We start from the raw sequence: 18,362 nt of genomic DNA on the forward strand, positions 1-18,362 counted from the left end.
CATCTTACAGACCAATATCCTTACTAAATGTAGACTTTAAAAATTCTCTCAAAAATGTTAGCACTAAGACTAGAAAGGGTACTGCCATATATTATAAAGGAGGACCAGACGGGATTTATTAAGGGCCGCAGATCATCCAATATGATCCAAGCCTGTCATCAGGGAAAGATACCAGGAGTAGTAATTTCATTGGATGCGGAAAAGGCATTTGACAGGGTTGAATGGTCATATTTATTTTACACATTGGAAAGGTTTGGCGTTGGACAGGTGTTTACCAAATGGGTTTCAACATTGTATAATGACCCCAAAGCAGCTGTTATTACTAATGGGTTAAAATCGGATGGCTTCAGTGTGGGTAGGGGCTGCCGTCAAGGATGTCCTCTCTCACCATTGTTGTTTACACTGATAATCGAACCATTAGCAGAAGCCATCCGGACTGATCCTAATATAACGGCCCCGAGGATTGGTACAGGTAAACACAAAATTACCCTCTATGCAGATGACGTTCTCTTATTCCTCAGTAATCCTTTAATGTCAGTGCCTCGTCTAATTCAAGTTATTAATACATTTAGTACATTCTCAGGCTATAAAATTAATTTTTCAAAATCGGAAGCCATGCCAATGGGTGGTCTGGCTATGATACCCCACTTAATGGACGGATCCCCTTTTCCCTTCCGTTGGTCCCTGGAGGGCTTCTTATATTTAGGTATTTTTATCACGCCAGTATTTGATCAGCTGTATAGGGCTAATTTTGTACAATTAATGGAAAGGATAAGGCAGGACCTCCAGCGATGGAGAGACCTTCCGACTTCCTGGCTAGGGAGAATAGCATTAATTAAAATGAATGTTCTGCCCCGTCTCTTATATCCTATGAGAATGCTCCCGCTGATGCTGCCAAGGCTAGCCCTACGTAAATTATATGGCTGGTTGGGCTCCTTTATTTGGCCCCTTATTAAGCTGAAGAAGCTACAGCTTCCACAGGCAAGGGGAGGACTGGACTTCCCAGACTTTAGGAAATATCAGTTAAGCTCCCTACTAAGTTACATAGCTGATTGGGTTTCATCTGATCCACAATCAATTTGGCTGGATATCGAAGCCTCCCAAGTAAAATACCCACTTATTAACCTTTTATTTTCAGATAAGAGGAAAATCATTACAGACCACTGTAAAAATCCCATAATATTAAACACAATTAAGGCCTGGAATATAATGCGGCAAAATGAGGGTAACTCACATAAAACATCCCCCCATGCACCAATAGTAGGCGCATGGGGATTCCAACCGGGGATTACAGATGCCACCTTTAAACTCTGGAGATCCAGGGACATCTCATGCTTAGGGGACCTATTTAAAGATGGGATCCTGATGTCCTTTGAGCAGCTGCGTCTGAAATTCGGAATACCTAATGGGGATCTCTTTCGATACTTCCAAGTTCGAGATTATATACAGAGGAAGACTACATTAATAGATAGTCTTTATAAATCAGACAGAGAACGTAATGTCTTACGACCAGCGGGGGCATCCTCCGTTAGTACTATATACCATTTGCTACATGATGGAGTCTCAGGAGACATGGATGACCTGCTTAAAACATGGGAGCAGGACTTGGGGCTAGAAATCTCTGAGGATATGTGGAATGACATTTGGGAAAATGCTAGAAGAATTGCTATCTGTAACAGAACTCAGGCTATCCAACTAAAGATACTTCATAGGGCCCATATAGCTCCGGCTCGACTGGCAAAATTTAAGGCAGGAGCATCTCCAATGTGTCCCAAATGCAAAATAGAGGTGGGTACTCTTGCACATTGTCTATGGACTTGTCAGAAAATCCGCAGATACTGGACTAAAGTGGCAAATACCCTGACAGAAATTTTAGGAACGGAAATTAGGGTGGACCCTGTATCTCTCCTTTTGGGCTTTTCGAACCTCTCATCTCTGGATATGCATGGGAAGAGACTATTTTCTATTCTCTCTTTCTGTGCAAGGAAAAATATTTTGGTGAACTGGGTGGCTGAGGGCCCCCCTGGACTTTCAAATTGGCACAGATTAATTATGGAATATATCCCCCTTGACTTCCTCACAAATATGGTGCACCGAAAGACTGAATTATTTTATAAAATATGGCAGCCCTTTTTGAATTATATAAATGCAGATATTTCGGCTATCCTAACAAGGGCTTTTATTTAGTGAAGATTTCAGACCGGGCTGCTCCGGGGCCCCTTGGGAGAGGAATCCTGCGCGAATACGGGTTTTATTATATTTGATGTTTATACATTCCGAGCATGTAAGAGACTTAGGTATACACTCTGGTTAGTTACAGGTTAGATTAGTAGAAAGTTGAGTTTTTTTTTCTTTCTTTTTTCGTTCTTTTTTTTCTCTTTTTGTTTTCTTTCTTTCTCTTTTCTTTGTTAAATGACTATTGTATATATGATTTAATTGTACATCAATGTTTGTATTTGAGAGTTTTGTTTATTTTTGTAAATTTGCAAAAATGTTAAATTTCAATAAAAATATCTACAAAAAAAAAAGAAGTGGGTTTTAGAAGTGTATTTAAAAAGGAAAGAGAGTTGGAAAGGGTTCAGGAGGGAACTCCAAAGCTTTGCTCCTTGGCAAACAGTTGATGTGGCTGTCATGGTGGTGCAAGAATGCATCAGATACCAAAATTGGAAACCCTATCTCACAGGGTTATGGAGCTGGCTGAGGTTATCCATATAGCAGGGAGTGAGGGCAAGAAGTAATTTAAATGTGAGGATGACATTTTAAAAACAAATTGATGCTCAACAGGGGAGACAATGGATCATGCAGGAGCGATAGATTAATAGAATTCAGTGTGAGTTAGATACAGGCGGTGGAATATTGGTGGCACATAATTTACGGCAAGTGGAAGATGGAAGACTGACCAGGAATTAATTAGAAAAGGCAACAAAGCTATCCCTGAGAGTATCCGCATCACATAAACTGAGACAGGGTGGAGTTGGCTGATGTTAATGAGGTGGAAAAAGACAGCCTTACGTAAGGACAGCTAAGTGGCCAGAAACTCATCTGTGCATCAGTCATGAGAACAGCGTTTGAAGGCATGGTTCAACCTCAGACAGTTGCTAGGAAGAAGAGTGCAATTGGTTGCTAGGGAACAAAACTTCTGTCAAGGAATAAAGACAAAGACTTTGCTCTTCTTAGTGTTTGTTGGAGGAAATCTTTCTTCAACTATCTCTGGATCTCTGATAACCAGTCTGCCAATTTTAAAGTTTGTGGAGGATTCAAGAGGTAGAAATGTGATAGAGTTAAGTATGGTCAGTGTACTTGTGGAATTTGATGTTATGTTTTCAGAATATATCACCAAGGAATTAGCATATAACAAGAAACAGGTAGGCCACCACCTGTTGGTTAGAGGTGAGGATGGGGGTGTGGAAGGTGGGGGTGTTATGCCAGTTTGGAAGTGGGACATAAAGTCCTGGCAACTGCTTATCTAACTGTTTGAGAATATATGATAGATAGGTATTGGACCATACAATGGAGTCCCAATTAACTGGAGGACAGAGAAAATGAACTTTAGGGGTGCCTTGCTAATGTGATCAATTATGTCAAATGCTGCAGACAGGTCAAGAAGGATGACAAAAGAGAGCTTACTTTGTCACAGTCAAATAGAATGCCATTTGTGACTGATCAGAATCAGCTTGGTACTGTGATGTATGATTGGAGGGATTTAAACAGATCTGGAATGATGAGCATATATTTGCTAAGCAGCTGCATCTGAAAAGAGAGAAAATCAAATTTCAGGAGATGAATTGAAAGTCTCCAAGGGCAGTGGGGCCAACAGATTTTTTAGGAGACAGCAGATGATGGCAGATTTGAAGCGATGGGGTTAGTACCTGTGGAGAGAGAATCATTAACAATATCAGCTAATAATGGAGTAAGGAATGTATGTTGAATAGTCAGTAGTTTAATGGGAAAAGGCCAAGAAAGCAGGATGTAGTCCCCATTCCATTACAACTTTTCTTGCCTCAGAAAGTTCTGTTAGTTGTTGCATTAGTTTTTAATCTGTAGACAAACATATCTCTGCTTGTTTAGGTACATTTTTCTGACTTTTTCAGCTGTGCAGCAACTAGATCTCCAAGAGTCAGGGTTTTCAGCTGACAGGACATTTTATCCACCTCTGAAAAAGTCAGTTTTGCAGCAGCTCTGCCAATCACTGCAATTCTGCAGCCTTTTAATGCTCTACTGCACATGGATTGGCTGAAGATCATAGAATCCGTTGAATCCCTACAGTGTACATGGAGACCATTTAGCCCAAGTACGAACCGACCCTCCAAACAGCACCCACCCTATCCCTGTGACCTCACATTTACCACAGTTAACATCTCTGGACACTTACTATCTGCCACCCTGTGAGACATTATCTTATTACACGTGGAATCCTGTCTCTGAGAACCAACTGCCATTTGATTGGCCAAGCTTTGTATTTCCTGTTGTGCCACTTGGAGCATTGGTGAATGCTGGGACCACTAAGGAACTATCTAAATTCAGAGAGTCATAATTGGAGTAGAAGGGGATCCAGGTCTGGGTCAAAGATGTAGGGAGGGAACACCCAAGGAGGCGGTGAGTGGGCAGATGTTAGGGAGGTTGCATAAATTGAAAGAGTATAAAAACATGGTAGATTAAAGGGCCTGTTCCTGCGCTGTACTGTTCCATATTCTATGATGGAAGCACCCAAACCCTTTTGCCCTCCCAGGTCCAACCAAGCTAATCAACCGGGCTGGTTAGTATTGGCAACTTAATAGCCTCAAATAGGAGAAGGATGAATAGGTCATTGTGAGTTTCAATTGTCAACTGTAAAATTGCAGACAGGGCAGAGGCAGGTGGGTAATTGGTTGGAAGGGCAGATGGGAAATTTATGGGTGCTTCTGGCTGCAGTGGAGGCCAATAATATTGTATTCAAAGAGCTGTCCCACTGCAGATTGCAAATTATTAAAAAAATCAATCTATCTGTGGAATAAGGTACCATTCTGAATGTGGGGTGGACTAATAGGAACTCAAGTCCTTTGACTTGAAAGTCCTTAGAGTATAATTCCCGTAGTTCCAAAACACCTTTTAAAAAGTCCTGAAGTTACCAGACTGAATTAATGAAGAATTGCTAATAATTTGAGAGTGTGACTGCTTAGAATCAAAGAATCATACAGCTCAGAAAGAGGCCTTTCGGCCCATCAAATCTGTACTATCAAAAATACACTAAATCTTCACTAGTCTTACTTTCAACATTCAACCCATAACCATGAATTTTCTAGCACTTCACGTGCTCATCTGAGTACTTTTTAAAGGCTGTGCGGTTACTCAACAACCTTCCCAGGCAGTGCACTCCAGACCCCTACCACTTATGGACACTGTATAACGTGTTTTGTGTATTGTGTATATTATACACAAAATTGTGTATACACTAAATATGTGAATGGACAATCTACATCATCAGTGAGGTAAGATCAAATGCTAACAAAGGCCACTGAGGGTCAAGGTCTGCCTGACCTTCTACATAGTTAGTAGTGTATTCAGTACAAAAGTAGTTTCCAGCTGTCCCCATTGATCTCAACTAAGGAAAGCCCAAGTTAAGATCCATAGTGATGGTAACAGATGTACTGAACTTGCAAATGGCCTGCTGATCCTAACACACCAACAGAGGAGAGATGTCTGTACCTGCTTTCCTCACTCAATGTGGGAACACTGAGCCAGGTGCATTTTATAAGGGATCTGAACAATGTGGGCTATGGCAAGATGTGTGGCAGTTTCGGACAAGTGCAGCAAGGCCTGGTGCTGCTTCTGGCATGCCTTTCTCCACACCTCACCGAATCAGGCTTCAGTACTTATGATTATTGAAATTTAATGGCTAGGAGCTGAACTCTCACTAGTTCTATAAATCCAAGTTACAGTTGAGTATCATGATTCAGCAATTGCCAAGTTTGAATTGATTGAGATAATGCATCCTACATTCACTGCCCATATTTAATAGAGATGCTAAATATTGCACTATGATATGATCATGACTCATGGCAACTGTTTTGCCATTGCTTGGTTGGTAAGTACATACACGCACAGTAGTTGAAACGTAGATATATTTTTCGTTCATGATTTTGAGGTTGACTTTGGAAATATGAGAAATTAATCGGTTTTACTTTGGTTGCTGGGTACCTGTTAGAAATTGTTTGAAGATTTCTGTTCGCCTGGTAAGGAGTGCGTACTGTCTGCCAATGATGATGTAGAGTTCCATAAAATATACATCTCGCTTATCGATCTTCAAAGACCTTAAAAGCAGATTGGTTGGAAAACTGTAAGAATTCTCATCAAAAAATCAGACTTGTATTTATTTAGCTGATTGTCATGACAGTCAGAGTCACTACAAATCATTTTGCACAGAATAAATTATTTTGCAGCGCTTGTTGCTATGCAAAGGGATTTCAAACATGCTCAGCTTGATCACAAAAATGAACATGAGGAATTAATTTTTATGAAAACTATATTGATGGAGAGAGGAGTGTTAGCCAAGATATTAGAAGAACTTTCTTTTTATCAAATAGCACCAGGAGTCTTTCACATCTATCTGAACCATTGGAACAGGCATACAAGGTCTAATGTTGTAAATCCTCCAAAGGACAGTACATCCAAAAATACTTAAATTTCTTAACACTGATTTGTGATATAAACTGAAACCCCTGGAATATTATTATCTTAGCTACTCTGGTCTGTTACTACTAGGAAAATGCATATTTTATTTGTAATGTATTACATTTTCTCCCAGGATGTCTGTTGTTCTTGAACAAGGCACCTTCTATCCATGATCTCATTATAATTAAAATTTTTTTTTGAGGATGTCACCTTATTTCAATTTGCTTATACTTTCTGATCAGTGCAAGCTGTGACAGTAATTTGGTGACCCTTATAGCGAGTCACACATTGGCCTTTGCTGTCATCTAATGTCTTCTTCTTATTCTTTTAGTCACTAGACCTTAGTTTGTTTTAACTTGCCTTCTGCATTTTTTTTGAACTTCTCATTTTCTTCTATGCCATCAAGATCCACCTCTGATATCCTTTTTCTCTTGCCCCACATCCCAAATCTGTATAAAAAGATTTCTCATCCTCGGCAATTTCAATCCATATCTCAACTACCTGCGCACTTCTCTTTAAATGCTCCTAATTATATTTGCATCCGTTGTCTTGACCTCAACATTTCCCCATGGTTTCTTTACTCCCATTGTCTGAATGAATGATAAGTCACAAATTTCCTCTTATCCTCTTTTAACTCTACTTATTTCTGCATCTTTCCCTGGAAGCCTTTTCCCTGCCTCGTAGCTGACAGACAACTGCATTTTTTACATATCTGTATATATCTTACTTTGCTTCATGACTGTCTTCTTAGTTAAAAATCACACAACACCAGTTTATAGTCCAACAGGTTTAATTGGAAGCACTAGCTTTTGGAACGCTGCTCCTTCATCAGGTGATCATCCACCCCAGTTTTACACCAGCATCTCCAATCATGACTCTTTTCTTAGCTTAGTGTTTGTCATAACCAAAATCTCTATTCCACTTCCCAATACTCCCCTTTTCATATTCTAGCCTGGTACTCCTCCATTCCCCTGCCTCAAGATGGGGGAAAATCTTGAATGTCTCTGTTGCACCCTGCTGTCTCTACAAATGAACCACACCATTTTTCTGGAGAACTAAGTTAACTGCCTCTAGTCATCTCCATAAGTCCTTGCCATTTCCTCCCATACCTTTAACAACAACCATAAGGTTTTTTTTAAATCAATAAATTAGAGGCCACTCATTCAGCTGTCTCTATTTATTCCCTCATCTAAACAGACATTGATCTATAACTCTGTCCTCACCTCAAACCCTTGTTTCTCACCCAAATTTTCATTCTCCCTTCAAGCTCATATAATTTAGGGCACCCATCTCCAGCTCATTCAATCTGACCACTGAATTTCCTTTCCTGTCCCTCATTTGAGCTGATATTGTAAAAAATATTCCCTAACGAACACCATCTGCTGCTTTCAAATTGGCACCTTCAAGACACTACAGAGAGTGCCTAGCAACAAGCTATTTTCCTTTCTTCTCTGTCAAAGAATGTAAGTAGTGTATGGAAACAAATCAAGAGAAAAGCAATTACTATCAAAGTGAAAGCAATAAAATATACATAAATAAGAAAGCTTATTTTGATTAATGTTGGTGTTTTACATGTATCTATAACTATTTAATTAAATAACTGTTTGGTCTCCATGGTTTCAGCCCAAATACTTCAGGAATATTTTCTAATGTCCATGATGGCACCAAGGCTTTCCCTCAACGTCCAAGATCACCAAATCGTAATAAACCCCAACCCCACTATGCAAGATATATTAGAAGTAATACAAGATTTATCAATGAGCCATTTGCATATATGGAATCTGAAGATACAGTGTCAAAGCAGGTAAGTCTTATGCATCTTAGTTCATGCACGCATCATATTAATTTTATTAATTATTGAATACAGCAAAATTCTTACATAAATGATAATACACAATTATATATTTTATTTTATAATTTATATAAATATTTTTTAAAAACTCAAAATATTCTGAGTTGGATTTGAACAACAAAGATTTGTCTTTATGTGCAATCTATAAGATAAGCAAATATGATCTTTTGAGGAGCTGAAATCAAAAAACGTGAATGGTAAGCTAAACAGTGAGATATTTAAAGTATGTTCAATGATATGGGTTTTAGAGAAACTTCAAATGGAGACAGGTAGGTAAGATAGTTTAAGTCAATAATTCTAGATTCTGGGTCTAAGTAGCTGAACCATGGCTGCCAAAAATGTCTAGGAAGTGAGAGATGCAAAAGAGGTTAGATTTAAATGAATGGAGAAGTTTTCCTAGATTTATAGGGCTGGAGGAGATAATAGTAGTAGGTAGGACAAAAATTGGATGAATTTCAACACAATGGGAATTTTGAATTTAAGATAGTATGGGAATTGGGAGCCAGGGTAGTCAGCTGGGCTGATAGGTGATTGTAACTTAATGCAGACTAAGATATGGAAAACAGAATTTGGAATGGCATTGTGCAATGTTCTGACAGAATGGAAAAATTTTAGGTACAATTGATGTAGTCAATTAAGTCAAAATGCAATTCCAAATACATATTCTCATAATATGAATTAACTAAATGCTTGCTAAGAACTGTCAAAAACTCCAGACTTAAATCAATGCATTTATGTTAATCCTGTTACTCTTAAGGTTAAAATGTAGGTTTCGTTGGCAGCTATGAAGACTGATGCAATTTTGGCAATCATTTCAAGGGATGTACTGCTGAGGCTGTGTAAGCCTTTGGTCAGACTACATTTGGAATATTGTGAGCAGTTTTGGGCCCCAAATCTAAGGAAAGATGGTCTGGCCTTGGAGAGGGTCCTTAGGAGGTTCACAAGAATGATCCTGGGAATGAATGGCTTGTCATATGAGGAGCGTTTGAGTACTTTGGGTTGGTAGAGTTCAGAAGATGAGAAGGGGAATCTCATTGAAACTTACAGAATACTGAGAGGCTTGAATAAAGTGAACACGGAGAAGATATTTTAACTAATGGGAGAGACTAGGACCCAACGTCACAGCCTCAGATTGAAAGGTTGACCCTTTAGTACAGAGATAAGGAATTTCTTCAGCCAGAGGGTAGTGAATCTATGAAAACTGTTGGGTGCAGAAGGCTGTGGAGGTCAAGTCATTGAGTGCTTATAAAACAGAGATATATACGTTCTTGATTAGTAAGGGGATCAAGGAATACTGGGAGAAAGCAGGAGAATGGAGAAGCACAACAATGATCGAATGGCAGAGCAGACTTGGTTGGCTGAATGGTCTAATCCTGCTTCTGTATCTTATCGTCTTATGGCTGAGACTACTTTGAATGCTCTGGTATATATTCTTAAAGTCCTACTGGGAAGATCAGAAAGTTGCTTGTTAACTCCATAGAAAGTTATTACTTAAAAAAACAATTCTAATAAGTATTTATTGATGCTGGGCATTTGATTATTTTCATGCAAATTTTGTATTTCCCATTAAATAATTGTCACAGTTTTCAGCTGATCAATCTAAATAGCTCAAAATGAGTGAAAATGTTTTGAAAAAATATCTGTATTCTGGAGAATGACTTTGAATGTTAACAGGAATTGTTTTTGCCCTGCATGAATGGATACAGCTGACACATGCAACTTGAATGTGTTAGGCAACAGACTTGACAGATGATACGTTTGGAATTAAGGTTTTGTATTTACACAACCACCTAAAGTTTGAAGAACATTCATGCCTACACCATGATCTGAACATGATTGTTGTGTAGGTGTTTTTGTTGCAAACTATGCCCTGGAGCAAAAATGTTTATACATACACAGATATTAAATAATTTACATATCTTTATGGCACTTTAATTAATAGGAAAGCATAATTAGTCTTTATTGTAATATACATATTTGCCTCATCTTAAGGTAGATATATTAGCTATATAAAAGGTGGATATTTCCTGTACTGTTATATATACTATGAATATTAGCCAGTGAGTTATTTTCCACCATACTTTTCCTTTCATGTAATATCATGATACTGAATAGTCAAAATTATGTCCATTAGCAGAAAAAGAAAAAAAAATGGACAATATAAGTACCATTTGCAAAATGGAAATCACAGTAACAAGCAAAAATAAATGTGGAACACCTGAATAAAAAGAATTTAAAAATCCAGCGAATCTTTCAACTTTTATTCTTTCTGAAACAGTTTAGAAAGTGTTAGCTGCTGAGAATCAGTTTCTTGTGTTTCTTTTGCATTTCTTATTAAACCACTGTCACGGTTCTTAGTTGATTGATCTGAACAGCTCAAAATAAGCAATAATTCTGTATTTTTAAAAAATCCTGACTAGTTATGCAGCATGATTTATACAATGGAACTGGGTTATTAGGGTGTGACTCTCTCACTGCCTCTTAGCTATTAAAACACACTCAAGCTTTACTGATGTAAGTTTGTAATGAAATCCAAGATTCTCACAAGTTGTTATATTCTTGGACTGACTCCTAACCATGTTATTGTGAATTATGGACATCTCTGTCAGCATTTACACAACGTGCTCAAAAATCCTAGAATATAATCATACGAATTCCCTTTACGCATCCAGAATCCACTCTGTCAAATATTTTCTGCACTTCGAGGAAATACTGGGGACATTCCATGTAACAGAGCATTGATTGTTGCATTAGCTATTCCTGGCATATAGACGCAATCATGACTCCAAAACTCTACCATCCACATCTTATTTTGCACATGTTCCCTTACTTAGAGTCATAGAGATGTACAGCATGGAAACAGACCCTTTGGTCCAACCCATCCATGCCGACCAGATATCCCAACCCAAACTAGTCCCACCTGCCAGCACTCGGCCCATATCTCTCCAAACCCTTCCTATTCATATACCCATCCAAATGCCTCTTAAATGTTGCAATTGTACCAGCCTCCACCACATCCTCTGGCAGCTCATTCCCTACATGTACCACTCTCTGCGTGAAAAAGTTGCCCCTTAGGTCTCTTTTATATCTTTCCCCTCTCACTCTAAACCTATGCCCTCTAGTTCCGGACTCCCCAACCTCAGGGAAAAGACTTTGTCTATTTATCCTATCCATGCCCCTCATAATTTTGTAAACCACTATAAGGTCACCCCTCAGCCTCCGACGCTCCAGGGAAAACTGCCGAACCTGTTCAGCCTCTCCCTGTAGCTCAGATCCTCCAATCTTGGCAACATCCTTGTAAATCTTTTCTGAACCCTTTCAAGTTTCACAACATCTTTCCATTAGGAAGGAGACCAGAATTGCATGCAGTATTCCAACAGTGGCTAACCATCCATCACATACTGTTGCTATTGCAAATTCCTCATCGCTTCTATCTGTCTCTTCAACCGATTCACTCGATATGATAAGATTTGCATCCAACAGCATTTATGGCAGATATAATCCGCAGTAACCCTTAAACTCTCTTTAAACTCCCACATCTGACAAGAAGTACGTATCACTGCAAAGGCCATTTTTGCTCCTTCACAATCTACAGACCCAGAAAATAACACCGTCTTATTCCTCGACAAACACTGCCCCAGGTTAAATTAATAGCTATGGCTTATATTTTAATTTAATCAAGAGACTTATCTCCAAAAACATATAATCAAGAAAGAATCCACTGTACTCACTACTGCAGCCTTTCTTTTGGACAGACTTAAAACAACAATTAACTTATCTGATTCTGTGCTGTGAAGCCCAACAGTTCCTCCAAGATTAGTTGCGAATTTCACTGTTTGTTAATTTTCCCAGATGCATTTCGATGTCCAGCGATACACAAATTCAAACAGCAAAGGCGGTAACTTTACAGGTTCTCTCTCTCTCTCTCTCCTGCGCTGTCCTCACCATGTGCTTCCTTTGTCTGCTCTTCTCCCTTTTAAACTGCTGTTGTTTTGCTTTTTTTTCCCAAAGTTCCAAAACAATGCAACAGCATATAAAACAGTAATTGCTGCTCCTGGAATTCAAGGAAATCACCTCCATCACTCTTCCGCGTGTCTTGACCTGTCTGCTATTTTACTGCATGAGACCTCGGCCAACTAGCTGCCTTTGCCCCAATTGTGGTCCTTAAGTGGGCAAATAATGACAGCTGAAGGGCTATTTTGCACCCACCCTCAATTTTGAAGCTGATGAGAGGAGGAATTCTAGCAAATCACTATGCTTGAACTTAAGGCAGGAAGGGGAGTGCCTTCCTCAATGGGCCCCTTTCCAAAGCAGGTATACCCTAATAAAATTGCTGTCCAACTAATTAATACTTCTTGAGAAATGGCCAATCCTACAATGGTTTTCTGTCGGCTCTTCGTTTCTCAAAGATCACCTCTGTGTTTATGTTAATCACAAGGACTTTATTTAGGTAGAAATGCAAATTAGTAAATGCAATTCTATCTTGAAATTAAATAGACAATATAAAGTGTTATCATTAACGAGATCTAGCATTTCTAATATTATCTGAGGAAACTTTGGAGACTAACAGTCTACCTGCACCAATACAGCTACTCAGATCATTGTTTACTGATGTAATACATTCCAACTGCTTTACAGTAAAACAACCTCAGCTTCCTTTCAGCCTTCCACAACAGGTAACTTGAACTCCCTCCTTCCCTCCATTTTATAGGTAACCCCCGCTATCTGAAAGTAAGCTGAAATGGTGTAAAGCGAAGAAGCATAAATTTATTTGGGTAAAATTTCACCTTTTCTCGTGAAAGTGAAAATCCTCTTCAGATTTCTTTCAGTAAGCAAATACAGGTAGTAATGTTGGTCTTTTATAAAGCGAAGTGGTGTAAAGCAAACTTTCAAAAAGTGGGGGATACCGATGCCCTAAATTGACGAGTGAATCCCGAAACTCAAATTTGTAGCGATAAAATTAAAAATGAAAGCATGAGAAACAGCTTAATTGTTCCTGTTCCATTTCCTGGCATGCTTACATGCCTAAGAAATAAATCAGCAGGTGGAACACAGGGAAACGATGTGGCAAACAGGATATATCACCTTTTAAAAACACAGTAAGGAAGGAGAATAAAGATTATCACTGCTTTGTCATTGTTTAACAGTTTCATTGGATGAAACATGAATCACCATTTCTGACACAGCATGTACCAGCTTACAGTTTGGAAAGCACCCAAAGACATGATTACCAGAGAATAATCTCCAAACCTCATCTTCAAACAAGACATGGATGTAATCCAAACAAATATCCTTGTTCAGGCATAGGTAAGCTGCGCATTGGTTGAAAGAATGTAATTTTTATTCAATTGTCACAATCTTCTAATATTGCTGTTAGAAAATAATATTAATTGTAAGTAAGTAGTAGTTTGCAAAATATAGTATTATAAAATCACTTTAAGCTTGATTATTGAAGATGGTGAACTGTAATCATTCTTAATAATTAAATATAATGGTGTCACAAATAGAAACTGATATATTTAGTTAAAGCATTGCCCTTTCATCTCTCCTGCATAGATTTGAAAACAGCCAGGATTTTGGGATATGGGTATTACCTGGCGCTCTCATGGTGTAAGAATTCTGTTTAGATGAAATTGTACAGTTTGGACATAGTACCTTTTGGGTGTGAGGTTACACTGGAAATCAGTTCTAAAATTCAAGACAATTGGTATTAAATTTACAATAGAAATTTTACAGAATATAGATAGTGAGTAGAGAAGGCAGACAATTCACAGAATTTACTGTAGCATTTTTAAAAAAAAAATCCTTCATGGGACAGGGGCATCACTGGATAGGCCAGCATTTATTGCCCATCCCTAATTGGCCAGAGGGAAGTTAGATATTAACCATGTAGGTCTGGAGTCATATGTAAATCTGACCTGGTAAAGACAGCCGTTTCTTTCCCTAAAGGACATCAGCGAATCAGATGCGTTTTTGTAACTATTGATTCATTGTCATCATTAGACTCCTAATTCCAGATATTTATTTAATTCAAATGCCACTATCTGCCATGGCAGGATTCAGGATTTCCACCTGCAGTCAGAATGTCTGAAATAATTGCCTGACATGATTTTTGAAGGAATGCAGGAGTGTGTAATGAGGTTTCGTTAAGAGTTCAGCATCCATTAGACAGCTTCAACAGCTGTGTTCTCGGGAAAACATTGCTTGATTGACACCTCTTGCTCTGTGATCTATTCAGTCAATTGCAGTACACTTGTTTACAAAAGATATAAGTTTAAAGTACTTGTACTTTCTGTAATTAATAATTGATGGATGACAATTTTATAGTGCTGTAGTGAAAAGAGAATCTTTTTTATGCCAGTGGAAAGTTATGACCGTTTCTCCACACATTCTACAATTAATATAGGATTTACTGGCTGTCTATAGAATTTAGAGTGAGTGAATTGACATTGAGATGGCTTAATGTGCTGTGGAGACATATGAGGGTCCATGAAGATAGATGAGGTGAGGAGGAGAGGAGACATCAGCTGGCATGGATGGGACATGGAGATGAGGGCCAGAGAAATGCTTTTCTGTTATTACTACAACTGTGACAAATTCTCAGAGTACAATGGCTTTTAACATAACCTGTCCCAGGTTTCAACTGCTTCTCTGTCTGCCCCTGAATTCTTTCCAGGGGTGGTGGGCCTAACCTTGTTATCACCACGTCACTGCGAAGGAAAATCCTGCATTTAATGACTGTTTACCCTGAAGTGGGTGCAAGGAAATTTCCCAACTCGCATTACCCCCTTTAAGATGAAAATCCAACCAATTGTCTCCACATTCAGCATTGATGCAAATATGGAATAATTTTGTATTGATGATAAACTTGTAGGATTAATACACTGTAACAGTTTTCTCCAGAATGATGTACTGCAGATGTGGGTGGCTTTCAAGTTCCAGCCCTTTCTTTTTGTCCTTGTAATAGGATGTAGGTCACGTCCAGAATACGTAATCATTGACTGTTTTATTGTTGACTCCCCTGTATTGCTCTTACAGTCATAGTCAGCGAGAAGGTTTTTAATAGTAATGATATAACTGGAATTGTGACTGCAAAGTTGAACATTTCATATACATAAACATTTCCGTTTCCAAACTACACAACATTTGATCTATTGTTTCAGGAAGGCCCTGTATGGTTTCCAAATAAATTTATATCGTATTATTTCAAGACAACATGCTTTCAGGTTCAGTGCCAGAAACAGTCCAAATATCACCTAGATGTTAAGTTCTACACTTTTTAACTCTTTCTACTCTAAGGCTGGGATTTTCAGTTCTAGTTCAGTAACCCAATCATCAAACCAATTCTGTATACTGACTGCATGACATGTCACACTCTTTCCAAATAGATATGAGCTAATTGATCCTACAGATGCTTTGGCAGATCTTCTTCCTAGGCTCATTTCAGGAGATCAGAAGTGCCTGGCTGGAAGTGGAGGAGGAGGTGAATATTTCCATAGTAACCAAGAGAACATGGATCCATCCTCCAAGCACTTAAATTATCCCATAAGATCCAAGATGGTGAGTGTCATGGGGCACCTAAATAACAGGCCTGCATGATACACATTGTCACAAATGTGTAGCTACATATATTTTGAAAAGAAAGCTTATCTGTCTTTAAAATGGAAGCACAGAACCTTACAAAGTGGCTCCAAGAAATTACATGATGACCCTGCCAATTCAGTTGGTATTGGGTCCAAATTGTAATTATCCCATAAAGACATTATAAGAGACTTTCTGAAATTCAGTTAATATTTCCAAAAGTAAGCAGGAACTCCTTGACAATGGTTCCTGTTTTATCAACAAACTGACAAGTTGAGAACTATTCAGTTAATTACCTTAAATAAAAGACAATTGATGGCCCTTTTGTGGCACACTGGTGGTGTCTCTACCCCTAGACCGGGAGGCCAGGGTTCAAATCTCACCTGCTCTAGAGGTGTGTAATATCATCTCTGAACAGTCTGGTTAGAAAAATAGTTAAATAGAAAGAAGACAATTCATTGGCCTAAGCCCTAGATCTAGATTAGAGTGGTGCTGGAAAAGCACAGCAGTTCAGGCAGCATCCAAGGAGCATTAAAATCAACCTTTCACGCAAAAGCCCTTCATCAGGAATACAGGCAGAGTGCCTGAAGGATGGAGAGATAAATGAGAGGAGGGTAGGGGTGGGGAGAAAAAAGCATTGAGTACAATAGGTGAGTGAGGGAGAGGATGAAGGCGATAGGTCATGGGGAAGGGTGGAGTGGATAGGGGGAAAAGAAGATAGGCAGGTAGGACAAGTCATGGGGATAGTGCTGAGCTGGAAGTTTGGAACTGGGGTGAGGTAGAGGAAGAGGAAATTAGGAAACTGTTGAAGTCCACATTGATGCCCTGGGGTTGAAGTGTTCCGAGGCGGAAGATGAGGTGTTCTTCCCCCAGGCATCGGGTGGTGAGGGAGCAGTGGTGAAGGAGGCCCAGGACCTCCATGTCCTCGGCAGAGTGGGAGGGGGAGTTGAAATGTTGAGTCACAGGGTGGTGTGGTTGATTGATGCAGGTGTCCCAGAGATGTTCCCTAAAGCGCTCTGCTAGGATGCGTCCAGCCTCCCCAATGTAGAGGAGACTGCATCGGGAGCAACGGATACAATAAATGATATTAGTGGATGTGCAGGTAAAACTTTGATGGATGTGGAAGGCTCCTTTAGGGCCTTGGATGGAGTTGAGGGAGGAGGTGTGGGCGCAGGTTTTGCAATTCCTGTGGTGGCAGGGGAAGGTGCCAGGATGGGAGGGTGGGTTGTAGGGGGGCGTAGACCTGACCAGGTAGTCACGGAGGGAACGGTCTTTGCAGAAGGCGAAATGGGGTGGGAAAGGAAATATATCCTGGAGTCTGTTTGGAGGTGGCTGAAATGTCGGCGGATGATTGGTTTATGCGAAGGTTGGTAGCGTGGAAGATGAGCACTAGGGGCGTTCTGTCCTTGTTACAGTTGGAGGGGTGGGGTCTGAGGGCAGAGGTGCGGGATGTGGACGAGATGCGTTGGAGGGCATCTTTTACCTAAGCCCTAGATCTAGGCTCACCAAATATCTAACATGGAAGCATGATTTGACAGTTTTGTCAAATACCAGTCTATAATGTTTAGAGACAAAAAAATCTGCAGATGCCAGAATCCAAGGTAGACAAACAGGAGGCTGGAAGAACATAGTAAACCCGGCAGCATCAGGATTTAGAGAAGTCAATGTTTTGGGTATAACCCTTCTTCAGGACTAGGTGTGGGGGTAAGGGGAGCTACAGTTAAAGAGAGAGAGATGGTCATGGGATGGGGAAAGTAGCAGAATGGTGGGGTAGTGATAGATGAACACAGGTAATGGGTATGATCAGGTTGGCCGATGGGAGGGATGAATCTGATTGGTAGCTGGAAGGAAGGGTCGGTAGGTGGAATGGAAGGGAGGTAGCGGGGCTGGAAAGAGAGCCGGGGATGAGTGGGAAGGTTACTTGAAATTCAAAAACTCAGTGTTAAGTCCTTCAGGCTGTAAGCTGCCCAGGCGGAACATGAGGTGTTGTTCCTCCAATTTACAGTCTTATTCACTGCGGCAATGGAGGAGGCCGAGAATGGCCATGTGGGAGGGGGAATTGAAATGGGTGGTAACCAGGAGGTCAGGCTGGCTGTTTCATGCCCGGTGAAAATGCACAGTGAAATGATCATGTAGTCTACTTTGGGTCTCACCAATGTAGAGAAGACCATGTTAGAGCACTGGATGCAGTAGACTGAGTTGGAGGAGATATAGGGTGAACCTCTGTCTCACTTGAAAAACTGTACAGGACCCTGGATGGAGGTGAGGGAGGTAGTTA

The 18,362-nt window shown here is 39.7% G+C and overlaps 1 protein-coding gene across 1 annotated transcript in view; it reads left to right on the plus strand.

Moving 5' to 3' along the window:
- LOC132819559 (uncharacterized protein C2orf73-like) overlaps positions 1-18,362 on the plus strand; it is a 102,135-nt gene that overhangs the window by 15,939 nt on the left and 67,834 nt on the right. Inside the window, 2 exon segments of the mRNA XM_060831127.1 lie at positions 8,275-8,455; positions 13,651-13,810. Of these exon segments, the coding sequence (XP_060687110.1) occupies positions 8,275-8,455; positions 13,651-13,810 (341 nt within the window).

Source organism: Hemiscyllium ocellatum, chromosome 10, assembly GCF_020745735.1.
Source record: "Hemiscyllium ocellatum isolate sHemOce1 chromosome 10, sHemOce1.pat.X.cur, whole genome shotgun sequence".
Classification (NCBI taxonomy): Eukaryota; Metazoa; Chordata; class Chondrichthyes; order Orectolobiformes; family Hemiscylliidae; genus Hemiscyllium; species Hemiscyllium ocellatum.